The sequence below is a fragment of the Hippoglossus stenolepis genome, chromosome 12 (assembly GCF_022539355.2).
Source record: "Hippoglossus stenolepis isolate QCI-W04-F060 chromosome 12, HSTE1.2, whole genome shotgun sequence".
Classification (NCBI taxonomy): domain Eukaryota; kingdom Metazoa; phylum Chordata; class Actinopteri; order Pleuronectiformes; family Pleuronectidae; genus Hippoglossus; species Hippoglossus stenolepis.
In genome coordinates this window covers 23,255,824-23,275,055 of record NC_061494.1, presented here as the reverse complement: position 1 = coordinate 23,275,055, position 19,232 = coordinate 23,255,824, and the positions used below count along the sequence as shown (strand labels likewise).

At 44.2% G+C, this 19,232-nt stretch overlaps 1 protein-coding gene across 3 annotated transcripts; it reads right to left on the bottom strand.

Annotated features, from left to right (window-relative positions):
- Window positions 1-166: 166 nt before the first annotated feature.
- Window positions 167-18,978, bottom strand: ugp2b (UDP-glucose pyrophosphorylase 2b). 3 transcript variants are annotated; one of them, XM_035172507.2, is made up of 10 exons: window positions 18,710-18,978; window positions 15,744-15,871; window positions 14,183-14,290; window positions 8,724-8,909; window positions 6,383-6,516; window positions 4,401-4,698; window positions 4,070-4,267; window positions 2,344-2,586; window positions 1,848-1,952; window positions 167-1,261 (listed from the first exon to the last, which is right to left on the bottom strand). In XM_035172507.2, the coding sequence occupies exons 2-10, from the start codon at window positions 15,840-15,842 to the stop codon at window positions 1,154-1,156; spliced, it is 1,479 nt and encodes a 492-aa protein (XP_035028398.1). In that variant the 5' UTR covers window positions 15,843-15,871; window positions 18,710-18,978; the 3' UTR covers window positions 167-1,153. The 3 variants fall into 3 exon arrangements, with proteins under 3 accessions (XP_035028398.1, XP_035028399.1, XP_035028397.1); XM_035172508.2 differs by lacking the exon at window positions 18,710-18,978 and adding an exon at window positions 18,328-18,634; XM_035172506.2 differs by lacking the exon at window positions 18,710-18,978 and adding an exon at window positions 17,307-17,661.
- Window positions 18,979-19,232: the final 254 nt, after the last annotated feature.

Here is a 19,232-nt window from a genome sequence, read left to right as displayed (position 1 = left end):
GAAACAGAAGAAGAGTTGAAATCGACCGAACGTTGGACTTTGTGCATCAGACGGATTCGGATATTTTTAAATATGTTTTACATGTGACATGTATTTATAGATGAGCGGTGGAATGTGGAGGAGAGAGACTCGACTGAAGGTGGAACACACGGGACACGACACACGCTCAGTATTTCATATTGCACTTTATTCAGCTCCGAGGATTCAGACCTCGTCACAGATCAACACTTATTGCTTTCAGTCTCCATCTCAAGTATCTTCCTCTCTGAAACTCTGCGTATGTACACGTTTGTTTTAAAATGACCTGTGGTGCTCGTGTGAGGCTAAAAGGCAGAAGGACGTGAGACACTGATGGAGGCACGAGGTTTCACACAACGTGAAGGTCAACATGTGAACAGACTGGACAAAACAACGTAATGCACGGGGTGGTTTGTTTTTCCTACGTCACAGCGGGTCTGAACAGGGAAGCCTTCACTTTACATCTTATATCTTTTATTTTATTACATAAAACTTCACGCAGTCGTTACGTCGCCTGAATAAAAGTCGTTAGTCCAGAAGCTACAGAGACGAAACGTTTTCATCTCTGGTCGTTTGTTCGTGAGCAGGATGTTTAAAAAGCTCCTCAGACGATTTCCCATCAGCCTCCTGGTTTTACTGCAGATCTTCACTTCAACATCGTCAGATCCGCGTGTTTCAACATTTTCAATTATTTGTATATAATAATGATTATTTCTGTAGTTTTTCCTGATTCTTGCTGAGGGTTAAGAACAGAGGACGTCGCACCTTGTTAAGATCTGTGAGACAAATAATGATGATGTCATCAGTTTTATGAGTGTCTTTACTAAATAGCTGTTTATGGCAGATTTAAGGAAACGGACTAAACTAAAATACGATAAAATCTCTTGTTTTCTCTTATGTCTTATAAATGTCTTTATGTAAAGTGACAGCTGTGATTATTTCGATATATAACATAAACCTTTGATATAATTCCTAAGGAGCCTGTAGGGGGCAGTATATGCAAGCTACAAACACGTCCAGCAGCGCTGCACACAGCCTGTCCTTGTGGGTCACATGACTGGGATAGAAACAAACAGGATCACATGATAGGGGAGGGGGGGGGGCGGCGTGGAGAAAGGCGGCGTGGAGAAAGGCCTCAGTGGTCCAGTATGCGCAGGTTACCGGACACGATCTTGTTTTCCAGCATGGAGCCGGCGGGGATATCGATCCGGTCGCCGTGGTTGGCGATGATGATGACGGTGCCCTGTGAGGAGGAAGGGTCACAGGTTCAGGTCAGAGGTCACACGGGTAATCACATCCTTTTACGCAAGTGTCAAAATAAAAGTCCTGCATTCCATAATCCTACTTGAAAGTTTCCCATAAACGATCAGATCAACACTCTCACGTAACTTTAGATAGAAGAAGAGCAAACGCCTTGTTTACTTTGACTTTGATGTTCGTCATATCTGATTCATAAATCATCATACACAGGATGTTTTCAAAAAGGATTTGATCGAAGCCGTAATTCAGCAACAACCAGGATCAGAGACTTGATGTGACAGTGGAAACCAGATTCAAATCTCTCACAATGATGTTCGAAGCTCAGTTTAAAGATTATTCTGGTGTTTCTCATGACACCAGAGGTTTCACCGGGTTTTAAAGTTCACATCCACAGTTTATCTCAGCATCTTGTAGAGAATAAACAATCCAGAGGTTTAGTTTAGTGATTCCATTTATGACCTTAAAACCTAATTCTTCTCGACAGTGATGCTGGATGAATAGTAAAACTGATTTTCTGTGTTTAAAGAAACATTTAATTTCCCAGTAAAACTTTGGGTTAAGACTTTTACCTTGAGTGAAACGTTTTTTCCAAACGTGACGTCTCCAGACACGGTGAGGTGGTCGAGCTCCAGCATGTCGGGGATGCTCTCGAAGCGAGTCAGGTATTCCTGAACCTGATCACGTGGACATGAGTCAGAGGATTACACAGAGGAAACCTGAGTGAGTCAACTAATGTTTCACTCATTTATTTATGTATCTATTTATTTCCTGCATCTTTATATTCATTATTTTATATTAGCGTTTCTCCCTTTATTTCTATTCTCACGTTTTTGCCCTGAATGAAGCATAAAAAATGAAAATGTAAAAACAACGCGTCTTTGCAGGAAGTGTTTCAAAGACGTGTTGAGCGAATGAGAAGTCAGGACGGACAAGGTGGAAGAAAATGGTAAATTTCTGTTTACATTTTATCTCTTGTGATTTTTGATGATTTAACGTTTGACCCAGTGACAGAATTGAAAAAGGAACATGTGCAGATTAACCCAGTTCCACGGTTCTGGTTTGTACCTTGGTGAAGGAGCTGCCCAGTTTGACGTGCGGCGTCGTGGGGAACTCCCTCCTGGGGCTCATGGTGAGCGAGCCGGCGTCCAGGCTGTACAGGTTGGACATGACCAGCAGCAGGTCGGACGTGGTCTTCACGGGCAGGAAGCGGCTGCGAGGTACGTTTATCCCCAGCGCGTAGTCGAAGCTCTTGATGGCCGCGCCGACCGCCGTCTCCAGCTGGACGACGTTCTGTCCGCCGTCGAGAGTCTGATGACAAACAAGAGAAGAAAGAAGAGAACAAACATTTCAGTATATAATGATCTGTGTGGGACAGAAAGAGAGAAATGATGCAACAGTTTCCACTTCATGGACGTTTTTTTATCTCAAGTGTCTTTTACACAGTTTCAAAGTGTGTGAGGTCATAATGTGAAACTTCTCCTGTCACTGTAGTGTGAGTGCCGCACTCTTTACTTGACAGGGCCACACACACACTGAACACACACACACACTGAACACACACACTTAGACAAAGTTATCTGCAGTTACATAACACTCGCTATATGACTCTAGGAGAGTTTTTAACCGAGGGCTGTAAAATTACATTTACAGGCCGAGAAAGAAATACTCAGCAGAGAGTTTATTACGAAGGTCGTAGATTTTCAGACCTTGAGGCGTTGCTCACTGAGGAGAGACGGGGGGGGAGGGAGGGTGTGTGTGTGTGTGACAGTGGATCCGTGCAGGACGAACACAGAGAAGCGAGTTTCCTACAGACTAGTTTTAGCAGGTTATGATTTATTCACAGGTGGTGGTCTCTGTAGAGGAGAGGGGTGAGATCTCTCTGCTTCTAGCAGGACAGGATGGACGTGGCGAAACAGAACTGATGATATCATTACTCTGGGAGAGCAAATGGTTTTATCTGAGCACTGGTGTGGTCCCACTTAGATGATTCTCTGGAAAAGTCTGTCGTGTTTATGAACGTTTTTTCACTTTGACCATTAGACTCATATCGACAGCCCAACAGATTTATCTGATGCTGATATGACTCTTTCATAGACGTATTCAGATCTGTGTTTATTAGTTTACAGACTAAACAATATAAGATATGATAAGATGTGCATTTATATTCATATTTCCCCAATTATTTTACTCCCCGATGATGGTATCAGGCTCATAAAGTCGGTATCGGTTGATCTCAGATCCTCAGAGAGAGAGAGTGAGTGTTGATGTTCAGATTTCACTCTGAGCAGAAGCACAGTGAAAACAAACTGTCCCCACGTGGTGTGTGTCGAGTGTGTTAGTTCAACTTCCTGTTGTTCTCAGGACATGGGACATGAACTCGACTCTTTCCCCTCACACCATCTCTCCCTCTCCACGTCCCTGAGACCTTCGACCTGTCGCACGTCACCGTTTGAAAACCTCTGATCCAGAACGTTTGTTTTGCTGCTGACGTAAAGATTCACGTGGGAGGAGTTCTCTCTTTCTCTCCTCTGTCATCGAGTGTTTGCTCAATGTGGGAACTGTTGAGTTTCTCTCCTTTATTCCCGTGAGGTCTTGAACTCCCTCTGTAAAGTGCACTGGACAAAGTGTGTGATGTCATCTGGAGCGAGACAAATAGAGTTGAACTGACCCACCTCTTCTTGGTGGAAAACTTGTGTTGATCAGACTTTGTACCTTTAACCAGCAGCTTTCAAATGTTCCCTCTGCTCAATAACACTGAGTAGTTGTAGTTGTAGTTCTGCTCTGGACTCACCTTGGGGTTGACGATGATCTCCATGTTCATGGCCTTCTGTTCCTGCAGCCTCTTGATGGCAGACAGAGAGATCCACAGGTTGTTGGTGTTGAAGATCTTGAACTTTGAAACCGATTTGAATTCGTCCACGTGGGCCTTGGGCACCTGAGCGATCTCCAGCAGACGCAGTTTTCCTTCGTACTGGATCAAAGTGCCGCCCTGGAAATCAGGACAGGGATCTTATTACAGAACGTCAAACTCAACACGGACATTTCCTGTTTTTACTAACGATGATCCTCATGTCCAGAAGTGACAGTATGAACAGTCCCCCCCCCCCTCCTGCTCCACGTACCTTGACGTCGGCGCGCGTCTTGTCCGTCACCTCCATGACGAACTCGCAGCGCTTGCCGTTGGGCTGGCTGACCAGGTGGCGCAGGATGTGCAGGTCCACGGTGGCCCCCAGGTTGTCGATGTTGGACACAAAGATGTACTCCTTGCCCTGTTGGATCAGCTGGTCCAACAGGCCCGAGTTGTAGAAGCTGGCGTAGATGTCGCCGTGGCCCGGAGGGTACCAGCCTTCTGTGCTTTGGCCGTTAATGTTCAAGCTGGAGGCCACAGGCAGGAGCGACTCCTTGTTGATGCGAGGATACCTGGACCGAGGAAGAGAAGAGTTAAAGAAGATTTAAACGTTATCCAATTTGTTTTGCACAATTTAAAAGAAATAACTTTTTCTGCTGAGTTCCAACAAGCACACGCGCAAAATAAATGAACTCGTACTTCACGGTCACCGGCTGTGAATCTCAGGCAACCTTTAAAGATGAAAACCAGCACAAAGAGAGAACTTGGATCCAAGGAGGTTTCGAACACGAGAGCAGATGAGGCAACGAGCCAAACAGTTGAAACCATTAAAGTGATCAAAGGGTTTTTTAAGAAGGATCCACGTCAGGTTGAGTTAACAGAGGTCATCGTGATGGGGGTGGGGCAGAGGAGCTGGTCAGCTGCACTGTGGAGACACGCAGGACCTTTTAATGGAGGGTTTATAAAAGCTCTGGGAAGATGTTTCAGATCAGCGGTTCATCCACTTCAAAGGTTTTACGTCATTTCAGACTGAAGCTCGAGAACATTCTCATACTTTCACTAAAATGTGTTTCCTGTCGTGGATCCTCCACTGATGCCTCTGAAGAAACATCATCCACATCATGATTAGTGATCATTATATCGTTATATCTCATCTTTTAATTTGTCCGGAGCGTTAACTGCAGATTAGTCGAGTTTTGAATATTGACTTTTTTTTATGCACCGTACTAAAACGCTTCATGTGCTGGTCTGACAAACAAACTAAAGGAAATTGCATTTGCAAAAGTTGATTTCCACAGGAAGTGGCTACGCTGGAGGTTAAAGCCACACGATGGTGCGTCAAACGGTCCCTGAACGCACCATCGTCAGGAGATATCAGAGACTTTCAGACTAAAAACACACCACTGGGTCGAATGACATCACACGAGCAGCGTGGAGGCTCGTTGTGTTTTTTCTGTTTTATTACATTTAACAAAAGATGAAACAACTTGTGTTGGATTCTGCTGCAGCTCTGTTTACCCCCGAGACTCCAGACGGGTTCTGTGAACTCAAACTCTTCTATTCTGCTCATCAATAACCAGGATCTTTTCTTTAGCTAAAAAAATAATGAAAGTGACTGAATGGAATTAGTTTCACGCTCATTACTTTCACTTTGTTCTCATGCTGAACGACATTTCAACAGTTTCTCTGCGCTGACTTTAAATCCTCGAGCTTCGTCCAAACCTGCTTTGTACTCAACTCCTTCAGGCTGAGGGACGCACAAGAGCTCTAAATAATTCAAGGGAAACAGTAAAAAGCAAGTTCCACTTGACTGACAAATTAGAGACACCGGTGCATTCAATATTTACATCTTTCTCCATAAATCACATGACATCTCCTGCCTGGACGCTGCTGTTTCTGACAGATTCAGTCCAGAATCAGGGACGGCACGCAGCAGGGGACTGTTCCACGCTGAATACACACCGGTTCATTATGAGAGGACGCTCAGTGTGACTCCAGTAAAGCTAAATGGAAGCGACAGTGGGTGATAACATCTGCCACTAATGACGCAGAAATCTAAGAACTACCGTCCAAGTCTTTCTTCATGTTTAATATTTGTTGTGACAGAAAAAGAACCTCAGTTTTCACTTGGTACTGGTTGATGTGAGTCTGTATCAGATCAGTTGTGTGTTTAAACGTACGTGTACACGTCTGAATGCACCAGCGTACCTTCAGGTCAACGCTTCACTTGACGTGTTGTCGACGCGCTTGTCTCACCTGCTCTGGTTGAAGGTGTGTATCTTGACGCGGTGGTGCGTGTACTTCTGCAGGATCTTCTTTGTGTCTTCATCTGTGTTGAAGGAGTTCATGAGAACCAGGGGCACGTCCGTGTTGTACGTCTTGTTCAGGTGCTGTGGAAAAACAAACAGACTCTACATCAAGTCTCCACGGAGAACTGACTGAGCAGCAGCATCCTGAATAAAATACACATGATCTACATGAACAGTCTATGTGCTTATGTAAAGCATTTATGTATTTACTTAGTTTGGCATCATAGACATTTGCTGACACTACAGCGACTAACAATGAGCACAACAGAGTATAACTGAATTCTTGGATTAGTAAGACCCATTAAAAACTTTTAACCAAGACAAGAGACATTTTAAATGATCTAGGGAGGAATTAATCCGTTTGGAAAAACTAATGTGAGAAATAGTTGAATTTCCAATCTGTCAAAGAAAGAATTCAAAGACAAAGAAGCATCCACAGTCACAGTCACAGCTACAGGTGCTACACTGTGCTTCCTCATGCTGGTCATCATGAAAACGACGAGGGATGCGGCTAAAATGGCTCCAATGTGCATCAGAGAGAATCAACGATCCTCATTTCGTGCACAAATATTTCATCTGAGGCTAAAACAAGGCTTCACAAGTCCTAATAAGACAAATAAAGACACCTGATACCTGCACATATGGACATGTGGGTATTGTTCTGGGACAGACTGCGCACACATTCTTCAACTTAATAGGTCCAGTAAGAATTCATCAGGTGAAAGCAGTAAATCTCCAGCAGCCAGGTGGCGACATCCAGTCGGCCAGGGGATTTTTCCACATCTGTTCACTGAACTGATCCAAAATAATAATCTCACACAGGAGATGTGGTTATGGGATCGAAGTGTGTGTGTGTGTGTGTGGGGTGGGGGTGGGATCCATTTTCTCTCGTTCTAAATGGCCAAGCTCAGTCAGGACGTAATCTGACCTGACCTGAGGAGAAAATGGAGAGCGGTGAGTTGGACAGAGAGAGCTGTGTGCTCAGAGGGGGGAAGCATCCTGTGAGGCCATTACTAAACACACACACACACACACACACACACACACGCACAATGCAGTCACACACACAATAGAACCTCTGTGCACCGCACACACACCAACACCTTCATTTAATAATCATCGTCATCATCTCTCACAGCTTCGTGTTATTATACAATAAAAAAAAAAAAATTGTTCTATGTAGGGAATTGGACATGTCCTGTTTAAAGTATTACCAGGTAGACGCCTTCTTTACACACACACACCCCCCCCTCCTCCAGTACACAGTCATCTCTGTTTCCCTGCCAATCCCACAGACCTGCCCGGCCTGCGCAGCAACAGGTCCTCTTTCACCATAACTCCCCCCAGATGTCACACTGAACTCCTTTCAGCACACTTAAAAAAGCACATGTATTCCCCAAGGGCGCCTCAGATACATGCAGGCTTGTGTCTAGCTATGATACGAATGCAGGATTGTGTAATGAAAGGCGGTGGCTGTGCTTTTAGTTTTTCCCCCTGAAACGTCTCTCGTTGCTTGAGTCACGAAGGAAAGTCTCAGCTTTTCTCGTGGGATCGAGAGAGAACCCGACTCCTCTGATTACATCAGAGCAACGAACACTAGCACAGATGCTTGTATTACATCAGATAATGATCTTTTCCTCCACCTATGAGGTCACAGCCATAGAGTGATGGTGTGTGCTGCTGTGACAACGATCATTTCCCAACGGTCCAACGGTCTAGTGAGTGAGGCAACTCCTATAACTGTCGACCCTGCTGCCAAGTCCGAGCCACAGTGAGAGTGTGATTTGCAAAGCAGGATTAAAACTATTGAGTAAGAGACTGAGATGGAAAAAAAAAAAACGACCGAGCACACACAAAAAGATGTGAACCTGAAAAGATCCTTCATTTCCTCTACACTTTAGATCCATATATGGTTTGTACGTCTGAATTAAATTAGTGTTTTCACCGCTGAGGTTGGGTGAGAGGGGGAATGTGTCCTTCAGCCTGTCTGTGATTAAAACCCTGTGTCTGTTCTGCTCCGTCTCCACAGTGAAGGAGAGAGCTTTGATGTCCCACCCTGACGTTTCTCATACGTACGGGTGGGTAGCGTCTGTTTGTTTTTCCGATACCGGTGGTAAATTGTTACTTTCAAAACTGTTCCGGTGCCTAAACGGAGCAGAACAGTTTCAGTGCTTAATACAGTAAAACACTCCAAACTCATCATAAATTGTCTCGCCACCATCGGGGCCGGGGACACCCACACTGCCGACCACCACCGAGTTCTCCAAGGCCTCGAAGACCATAGGTACCTCTATCTGCTGCACAGTGAGGTCCAGGAAGGTGTTCTCGTTGCGGACGCTGATCAGGCTCTTGGGGCCCTTGCAGCCCATGCTGGTGCCCAGGCCTCCGTTCAGCTTCACCACCACCAGCTTGTTCAGACAGTCGGCCACGTTGTCCGGCAGGCCGCGAGCCTCGATCCTATCATAGGGCTGGATCTGAAGGAGAGCGAGAGAGAGAGAGAGAGAGAGAGAATACAATAATCTGTCAGGTGGAGGAGTGAGCACCTGGAACAAATCCACAGGGTATTTAATCTACAGCAAAGAGAGCGCAGTGATGGATTATGGTTTTTGGATTGACTGAGATACGAGCCAGCAGGGTTTGAGATGTTACACAACTAAAAAAAAATGGTTTGAACAACATGGCAATCAGCATCAGTGGAGGAGGGAAAGACGCACGCACGAGTGGAGTTTAACTCCGCTGCTCTCACCAGAGTGCAGCGGTGCATAACGACATGTTTAATGTGTGGTTGATCAGTAACAGTTCCACATTTTTCCATCAACCCAATTCAGATGGGTTTTTTTTTCCTTTAAGAATAAAAGCCACCACTGTGTCTAAACAGATTCAAGATGTGAGAAACCACAAGCCTCTCATCGGGCGCATCATCACAACAATGTAGGAAACCGTCTCTACCTCATCATCAGTTCTAGCACAACACACACACACACACACACACACACACACACACACACACACACACACACACACACACACACACACACACACACACACACACACACACACACACACACACACACACACACACACACACACACACACACACACACACACACACACACACTGACCTTTACAAACTGCAGGGCTGCATGCCATTAACTGCCTGCAGGACCGTGTCGGACATTCCAACATTTTTCTAATTATTTTTACAGCCTCCAATCCTCCGCCCAAGGACAGGAATGGTGCAGAGCTCGTTCACTGTGAATATCTTTACAACTGTTTGTGGAGTCTGCATCACTGGGTTAATCATCTTCTGTAATCACAACTGATGTATATTTATATACTGATCCAGACATCAATGCTTCACAGGGAAGAGTTAAAGGTTGTACAATAAATACTTAAAAAGTACCTTACACCTGCTAACAATACAAAATTGACTCGTTCAGATCCACTGCGAAATTGTAATTATTCTCCTGGCCCATGTGTCATCCTTCACAGTGAGTTTTGTGTAAATCCATTCAATAGTTTTTTTGTGTAGTCCTGCTGACAAAGAAGCAAACCAGTTCCCAGGGCTGAAAACAGAACCTGCTTGGCGAAGGTCACAGAAGTTCTTACGCTGTTAATCTGTTTCGAAAATGGCAAAACTTTCATTTATATAAGTAGCAAATACACCACGAGCCATATAGAGTATATTATCTGGTTATTTGGGACGAAACGCACAGGAAAGAAAACTAGTTCTTCACCACACCTCGTTAGACTCCTTTAGATGCCAAACACACACCAATTACTTATGGCTGCTGTTTACTTTAAACTTGTGTTCTCATATTACTCACATTTACTGTACATGTTAATCACTGGGATAAGATGCTGCCAAATGACGTCTGTTTATCCTCATCCCTCCATCTCACTCACTCACACTCTCAGACACACACCCACACACACACACACACACACACACACACCCCACACACACACACACACACACACACACAGACACACACACACACACACACACCTCATTACTGTGTGTAACTGTCATTTTCTATTTTACTTATAGTTCCCTGTTCCTCCATTTCTCTTTACGTAACCCTCAATTCCTCTTGTGCCCTTTGTGTGTGTGTGTGTGTGTGTGCGTGTGTGCGTTGGTTGGTTGAAGTTCGGTGCCAGGCGAGCAACTGAGGAAGTTCTGTTAATGTTCAGTGAGACAGAAGCGAATACGTCTGAAAAATGCCAGTGAGCAGCTGAATCAGTTTTTCTTCGCACGGAGGAATCGGACCACTTCTTGTATTGGTTAAGTTGAGGGGGAGGACGCATCCTATGTGATGACAAATGTTTATTTTAACTGGTAAAACTGGTATTTAATGGGATGTCGACTTTTACTTCCATGAGCACAGTCAAAAAGAAACACTTAGTAGAGTGGATTCCTGTGTCGAGGCCCAACAGCCGCCTGAGTTCAATCAAGTCCCTTAAATGTGCCTTTTTTTTTTTTTTTACATCAAGATCCATGAATTGATTCCTGATGAGTTGGTGAAAATGTAAAATTAAAACTGAAATGTTCATGTTATGAGGTTTTTCTTGGCCCATTTTATTAATAACTCATAACTGATCTGTAAAACACTAGTTAATGATACATTTCACAGAGAGAAATCCCCTAAATAAGCTTAAAAAAACCCCCACAATACCCATTTACTTTCAAATTACCCCACATGACTTTTCTCCCAGGTTCCTGTTTTTGTGAATCACTGACATTCTTAAGCGTTTCAAGGCCTTTTACTTCTGTTTTAACTAAGACTCTGCTTCTCGTTAAGGTCGTGACCTCTGATGCATGGTCCCGATTAAAAACGGAAGAGAAACAAGTCATCAACTATCGCTGAATAAACAAGTGAGAGCAGACGCCCCCTGACATTACAAAGTTAAAGGTCTTAGCAGCGTGTGCCTTGAGACACATGGGGCTTTTCATATGTGAACTTCTGTCACATGACATTTAATAAGAATAGAAATGGTCACATGAAAATCATTTGATGTGAGTTCAGAATAAGAGTTTTCATTAGAGACGTTTCTTTGAAAACCATCCATCCTTCTTGAAAAGACAGATCACCGTAGAGACGGTAAACAAGGAACAAAGAGCGATTAAGTTCACAGTCAATTAAACATAAATAATCAGATGCAGATACAGTCTCGACTTTGTCTCTGTGTGGAGTGGACCGAGTTTTTCCAGGACAGGAAGATAACCCACTTAAATCAGGACCGTTTCCACTTCTCGAGTGCTTAACGTTATACAGCCTGACGTGTTCCGCTGAGTTCGACACAAAGTCCCAGCGGAAGAACAACAAGGACGTTTCTCTGGGTTTGAAATTCAGCCTGGAAACCAGCACTCACACTGCTGCTCCATCTACCTGCTGGCTTTTCTCCAGCTCTGCTCCCAACTGCTCAGTATTCTGACTCCTACAAAACTCTGCGTCTCGACTTCGAGGTTCGTTCCCTTGAGATCAGTTCGCGTCACAGAAGTTTGCTCTTTTAACTCTGCTGCACCTTTTTTAAAATCCTGCACTTTGAGGCTCACACAAAACACGGCAGCCTGGTGCTCAGGAAACCGACTGAGAGCACCGTCCCTCGTGACTGAAAAATAAGGAAGACCTATCAAAAAGGAAATCCTGCATGGAACACATGGCACTCTGACTCTGTACGTGACCGACCACGGCATCGTCAAGAGGAAACTTAGGCTCCTGTGGTTCGTTGGCAAGATCATAGTGAATATAGTCAATGCAGGGAGCTCTGTACTGTAGGTTCTGGTTGATGTAACATTGAAGTGGTGCAAGAGAGGAGAATGTAACCTCCCTGGTCTGCTCGACTTGTTTTGTCCGTGTGGACAAGCCGTTAACCAACATGAATATTTGCATTTTTGTCATTTACTTTGTTTACCTACGCCTGACAGCTCAGTGAGTGACATGTGACCCTTACGGATCCGCTCGGAGCTCAAACATGGCCTCTCTGGAATCTGCCTGACAGAAATCCATCAGAGTGACGGAGAACTGTAATCCCTGAACACTTATGTACACAAGTGGTTCATAATGTTCCCATGAGGCTTTCAGATTCTGGAAATTAACCACGTTTTAATTAAATAAAACCATTCACCATAACTGTATAAAGGATTCATAGTGGATCAATAAAACCAATAAAGGGTTTGTTGAATGTTTAGTTTGTCATGTTTAAGTAAAGATCAGAGACAAAAGCTTCTGTTGTGACTCCATGTGGATTTCAACGGGGATTATCAGGGCTTCTAATAGTCAAACTACAAACAGAGATTAACAACTGTGTCGGTCAAAGGTACAAGTACCAACTTTGACGTGAGATACTCTTATCTCTGAGGCAACTTTGCGCCAGAGATGTGCATGCGCTGTCGTAAAGGGAGACGGATATCAGTTGACACAAATATTGGCACTCCTGTTCAAAGTGGTTTTTCCAGTTGGTGCATTGCGATATGTGCATCAGTTACTATAATAATGAATTGACTCACGTCCAGGATATTTGGAAACACAGGTTGTGTGCAACCAGATGTGAGATGGTTTTTTCTTTTCAAATGCAGAAATGTACAGAAATATCCACAATGGAAAGAAAAATTAAGAACAGTGATATATAAGATGTGGCATCGCTTCCTTTCTGTAAGGGTTACGTTTGGTTGTGTTTGGCTTCATCATGTTTTATACTTGTGCTGTTTTATTACAGACACTGACTCATGGGGGCGAAGCTGCATCTGGTTGCCTTCATTTCGTAATTCAACCAAAGCTGAATCCACCAACGACAAAACTGTGTCGCAATCGTGGATATTTTTTAAGATGTATTCAAAGATCATGGATCATGAATTACGAACATTTTCCTGAAATCTACCAAAAAGTAAATCTTAAATGATTGAGAGTGACGTGAGCTGCTAGAGAGAAGATGTGTCATTCTGTTGGATTTGAGCAGTCGTGTTACAGATGGAGGTTCCAGCCCCGTCAGCAAGTTCCTGCCATAATTAACATTAATTAGTGACGGCTGATATGACACTCCGCCGGCAGCGTCTCTAATTCAACCGTCAACAGCGACGCTCGGCACCGGCTCAGGATGAGAAGCTGCAGCACAACGTTTTAGTGAATCTGCTTTTTACTTTCTCCCCTTCTGTGTCTGAACTCAGAGTCTGCGCCCAAACGATATTTCACATTCACACATGTTAATGTTCACTGTCTTCTGAGGGGAGATGCTGCACCATAGAGCCTGGCTGCTTTAAAGAAGAAGAGTAACAATACGAGCAGAGAGTTAGTCACCACTACTCTATTATTTTACACCTGGATCAGTCATGATACTGGTCTTCAGGATTTTGTTGCGAGCTTCTACTTGTAACACAAGCAGCATTATTCTCTTAATCTCGCACTATCTGAGAAAGTGTTTGACATCTGATAACTCTTCAAACTCGAGGATGTTCTGGATCTTATTTCCTCACCTCACATGAACCTTTAGCAAGTCTGATAAGATCTTCTTTGTGGTCTCTATTGGATGTTCAAATACTTCCTGGCTTAGTTTGCCAATCCAGCAGATAGTGAGAGGCAGGTTTGGCTCAGTTATTCTGTGTAAACTGGAACATTGTGAAAAAAAGACGCTACTTGCAGAAACATGTAGAGCAGTCAAGTGAAAACAAAAACAAGTTCCTACTGGACATGAATCCAATGACGATTAATATCCTCCGTCAGCATTCTGACACCAAAGAGACACTTACCGATTCCTCTGGAGGTCTTTGTATCTTGAGCCACTCGACCGACGGCCCCTTCACCTGCAGAAATCTGTGGAAAAGATTCTTGAAGCCCTCAAAGTCTTTCCTGGACACCTGGAAAAAAACAAACAAGGATTTTAGGATATTTTAAGATGTATTCATTCCAGGGAAGGTGGCTGAGGTTTGACAAGTCCCTCACACAGTTTTCATTCATTTCCAGCCTCTGTGTGAAACACTCAAGCCCTTCCAGCACATGTAAGAAACGTCTGTGGGGAAGAGGAGCTTTACACTAAAACCTCTGTGACACACTAGAGGTTAGAGCCACTGAAAAAAGCATCTGATGTCGCCTATAATGAACAACTGCAGTGATCTGCCAGGTTTCTCCGCCGGGCAGCTGAATAAACTGCCAGAGAATCAAACAAGGTGTCGTCTTTAAAGAAACATTTAATTTTCCTCCACAGCGTTAATCAGACTTGTTCTTTTTTTAGTGCTTACTTCATACACCTGGCACTGTACTTCTTATAATAAATAACTTCTGTTACTATGTGGCTTTGATTGTATTAAATTGTGCAGCGAGGCGAGAGGTTTCTCCTCAACGTGCTGAAGCCGCCACCGCAGCGATACAAGCCTGATTACTTATTGAAAAATCCCACAACGAAAGTATAATGGATTGATGAGAGAAGTGAACCTGCTGAACAAGCTCTGCTTGCTACACATGAGCTGACCTCTTTGATTTAGTAGATTCCAACATAGTTATGTGGAACATTAAAAACTTTCTAGGCACGAGTGTTACGTGGTTGTGTAACCGGTTTCTCTTGTCCATCTACTTTCGTTACAAGAAACTTTAAACCTTCAGTGTATCTTTGTGTTTTAGAACAAGTTTCTTCTTAGGCTGTTTGCTATGTAAAACCATCAGTAAACAATTAGCCCTTAAGGTGAACAGAAGAGTACTTGACACACCTGTGTGTGTGTGTGTGTGTGTGTGTGTGTGTGTGTGTGTGTGTGTGTGTGTGTGTGTGTGTGTGTGTGTGTCCCTTCCAATCTTATCTCTCTGTGTATGATTCTCTTTAGTGATAGTCGGCCGATTGAGAGAGCCTGCTGGTCAATGTCTGAAAGCAGTAACTGCCAAACCCTGTGTTTGTGTGTGTGCGTTTTCAGCCAAGACATTTAACAGGAAACTCAAGCACCTCTCAGTCTATTGCCAGTTTCTCGCAGCAGCTTTGGAAACACTTTGGATTTCAGCCTTCGGGTTTGATTAATCAGCTGCAGTGAGCTCAGAGGTGTCCACTCCCAACACCAGAATTTGATTTGGGGCGAACCCCCGACAAACGTACAGGATCTCAGCTGGGCTGGCTTTATTTTATGATTTAGACAAAAAAAATGTACGTACTTCCTGCGACTTCATCTCATATACTTTGTTCCAGAGTGTAGGCAGAACCCTCATTGGCACTGTGTTCCAGTATGTGTCACTTTTGTGTTTTGCCAGTGTTTGTGTGCGACCCCACCACCCTCGAAATCACAACCAGATGGTCGCAGAGACAGAGAGAGTGAGTCAGTGTGGGCGCACCTCTCTCTCGGCCCCCGTGGTGGTGTCCAGCAGTTTCTCCAGCTCCGTGTGCATGGAGCTCTCCAGCTGCTGCCGCATCATTTCCTGGAACTGAGCCATCCCTCCGTTGGCCACTCCTTTGCTCAGACCTGGACGGGGGAAGATAGAGGAGCGTGAGGGGATGAGGTTTAAGACAGCTGCAACATGTCGGGATTCTAACTTCTAACATATTCCCGCATCCTCAGAGCGCTTCGTGACTCCACTTTTACTCATTTCACTAACGCAAACCATCTGTTTGAGTCTGAACGGAGCCATTCCTCCATTCCAGTTTCACCTCATGTCTTTTTTCCAACAGGGAATAGCTTCACTTAAAGCATCTCTAAATCCATCTCTAAAATTATATATATATATATATATATTTGTGTTAAAAACAGGATTATATGTTTTTATTTTTAAATCTGAACCACTGACCTTAAGTACTTTAAAACACTGTGTAGTTAAAAGGAGCGGGAGGATTCAGTGGCATCTCTACCAACTGAATACCCCCCCCCCTCACCCTGCCTTTCCAAGCCAGGAAGAGAATCTACAGAGACCTTCAGGTGACGTAGAAACTATTTAATGTAAAGGACCTCCCTGGAGCCGGTGTTTGGTTTGTCCTTTCAGGGCTGCTGTAAAAACATGAGGGTGAAACATGGCAGACCCCGTGGATGAGGACATATGTAGTAAAGTATCTGAGGTGTCACAGACTGTTTCAAGTGATTATATTCTCCTCGTATTAAATGTTTGATGTATTCTGATTGTTTCACTGATTGGTAGTAGTGTAATTACACATTAAACAAAGCACTCCCGAGCCTAATTATTTTTAATTGTCAACTAGCGCGTCTTACTGCCGATGCAGCGAAATGAGAGAAATTCATTTGAGAGTTCTGATCGGATTTAAAAAGCACTTGAGACCGAGTTCAAACCTCCGGAGCCCGTTTGGGTTCTGCACTGAGGGAGATTAGTGTTTTGATGATATCCAAATAGTTTGTTTGTTCACATGCACGATGGATTAAAACCAAAGCAAAAGACATAACACAGTTACAACAGTTGTTCCAGCGGTGCTAAGAGGTTTAAGTGCAGCTTCCCTTGAGAAGTTATGAGTCAAATGAAAACACACTGAAATAAAACCAGTGAATTCAACAGATAACTTTGTGCAGAACTCCCACTAAACCACTTTGAGTCAGAAAGTTAGTCAGTTAAAGGTCAGAAAACTTTTCAAATCAAATTGTAAATTACATTTCAGCTGTGTTCACTTAAGAATTTAGAGTTTATGACCCATCTCTAATGCGTATAAGAGAAACAGTGTGTAGCATAATCTATCTGGTTGTATTAATGCAATCTTTTAATCTATAGCTAGCTATAACAAAGTTTATGTAAAATATATAAGTCTGAATTACATTTCTTCATAGAGGTTTGATGAAGAAAATATAAATTGACCAATATATCGGCTTCTGCTCCCAAAATCCACAATAGTCATTCTCAAGCACATATTTCATTTCTGATATCTACAGTTCAGGGTGAAATACCTTCCACATCACTCACCTTCTAAATAAAGTGCCATGTTTCAGCTGCCAAGTTAAAAACAATACAGTTAAAAGATAAAGTCAATCCAAGGGCCGATAAAAACGCAAAATGTTTCCAACTATTAGGTCCAGAGTGTTAATGACGATAACATCTCCTGGAAGAGGTCAAATACTAAAGTTTCTTCAAGGCTCAGAGGTTTGCAGCTCCTTCAGTCCTGTCAGCAGAGAAGCTCGGGAGGACAACTCATCCTGTCCCCCTCCACAGAATGAAGAACACATAGATCCAATCCCAGTGAGAGTCGGTGGAGCCTGAAGGATGTGAACCACAGGTCTGAAGAGGTGGATCTCAGGGATCTGAAGAGGTGGATCTCTCAGTCTGAGGCACGATCTGAAGGGGTGGATCTCAGGATCTGAAGAGGTGGATCTCAGGATCTGAAGAGTCAAGAGGGGATCTGAAGAGGTGGATCTCACAGTCTGAAGGAAGTGAACCACAGATCTGAAGAGGTGGATCTCTCAGTCTGAAGAGGTGGATCTCTCAGTCTGAAGAGGTGGATCTCAGGGATCTGAAGAGGTGGATCTCTCAGTCGAGGATCAGTCTGAAGAGGTGGACTCTCAGGGATCTGAAGAGGTGATCTCCACAGTCAGATCTGATCTGAAGAGGTGGATTCTCAGGGATCTGAAGAGGTGGATCTGTGTGATCTGAAGAGGTGGATCTCAGTGATCCCAAGAGGTGGATCTCTCAGTCTGAAGAGGTGGATCTCTCAGTCTGAAGGATCAGATCTGTGTGATCTGAAGAGGTGGACTCTCAGGGATCTGAAGAGGTGGATCTCTCAGTCTGAAGGATCAGATCTGTGTGATCTGAAGAGGTGGATCTCAGTGATCCCAAGAGGTGGATCTCTCAGTGACCGCCTCTCGCTGCTGTAAACCACGTCACACTCCTCCGGGCTGAGGCACACAACCTCCGGTCATGTCTTCCCTCCCTGCTCGGCCCCTCGCTGACATGTTATCGCCTCATTACGATGCAGCCTCCAATCACTCACACTGACAGCGAACCTCCGGTCATTGATTAACCGGGGACACGATCCGCTCGACCTGCATCCGTGCCCGGGTAACTTCTCCGGCTGCACCGGCTAGAGGCTGCGGGGATGATGACGGACGGACGGAGGGACACAGACAGAGGACGGAATGTGCTAATGGAACATGAACGTCCGAAGTACGTGAACGCAACACGACGAGTTGTCGAGTGACGTCCGCAGCAGAAACCGTGGAGCTACGTTAGCTAACCGGAAGCTAGGAGCCACACTAGCTAGCTAGCTAGCTGAGGGGGGACACGCACGCATGCACACGCACACACACGCGCACACACACCAGATAATGTTTTTATTATCATGTCTGCGTAGAGATGTGAAGCCGTTGTCTTACTGTGTGACTGCAGGATGCTGCCGGAAGAGGAAGTCCACGGCCTGGGTCTGCGGGTCTGAAGCACCGCAGCGATCCCGCACAGAGAAGAAGAGACGAGCAGCCGGAGGACTCTGGGCTTTTTAAAAAAAATGTATTTATTCTTCTTTTCTTTCAAAACACAGGTTTTCACTTTGAAACGCGCAGCTCCCGTTTTACCTTCCTTTCGCCGGATTACAAATATAAATCACAATAAAAGATTGAAAGGCATTGGTTTGGAGGGTCACAGCAGGGCCCTATCGGGGGTCGCAGGAGGATGGCGGCCAATGAAAACGCTAGGTTTTCCGTGACGACAATTTTGACAACCAATAGAATTGTGCTACGTTCGATTTGTTCTCTGATATTTCTGGATGAAAGCGAACTAAGAAATAAAATACACAAAATACACGAACATCTACAGTAAATGTAATGTTTGTGTAACATTCTCAGTATTTACAGGTACAAGTATATATTATGAGTAGAATGAAAGAGTGTAAATACCCCATTA

What these genes read in the sequence shown, in the direction of transcription:
- ugp2b (XM_035172506.2), bottom strand. An exon ending in AAAGACCTCCAGAGGAATCG is followed by an intron (nt 8,910 to 14,182) that starts GTAAGTGTCTCT and finishes GCTCTCCTTCAG; the next exon opens with ATCCAGCCCTATGATAGGAT. An exon ending in CACACCTTCAACCAGAGCAG is followed by an intron (nt 4,699 to 6,382) that starts GTGAGACAAGCG and finishes TCCTCGGTCCAG; the next exon opens with GTATCCTCGCATCAACAAGG.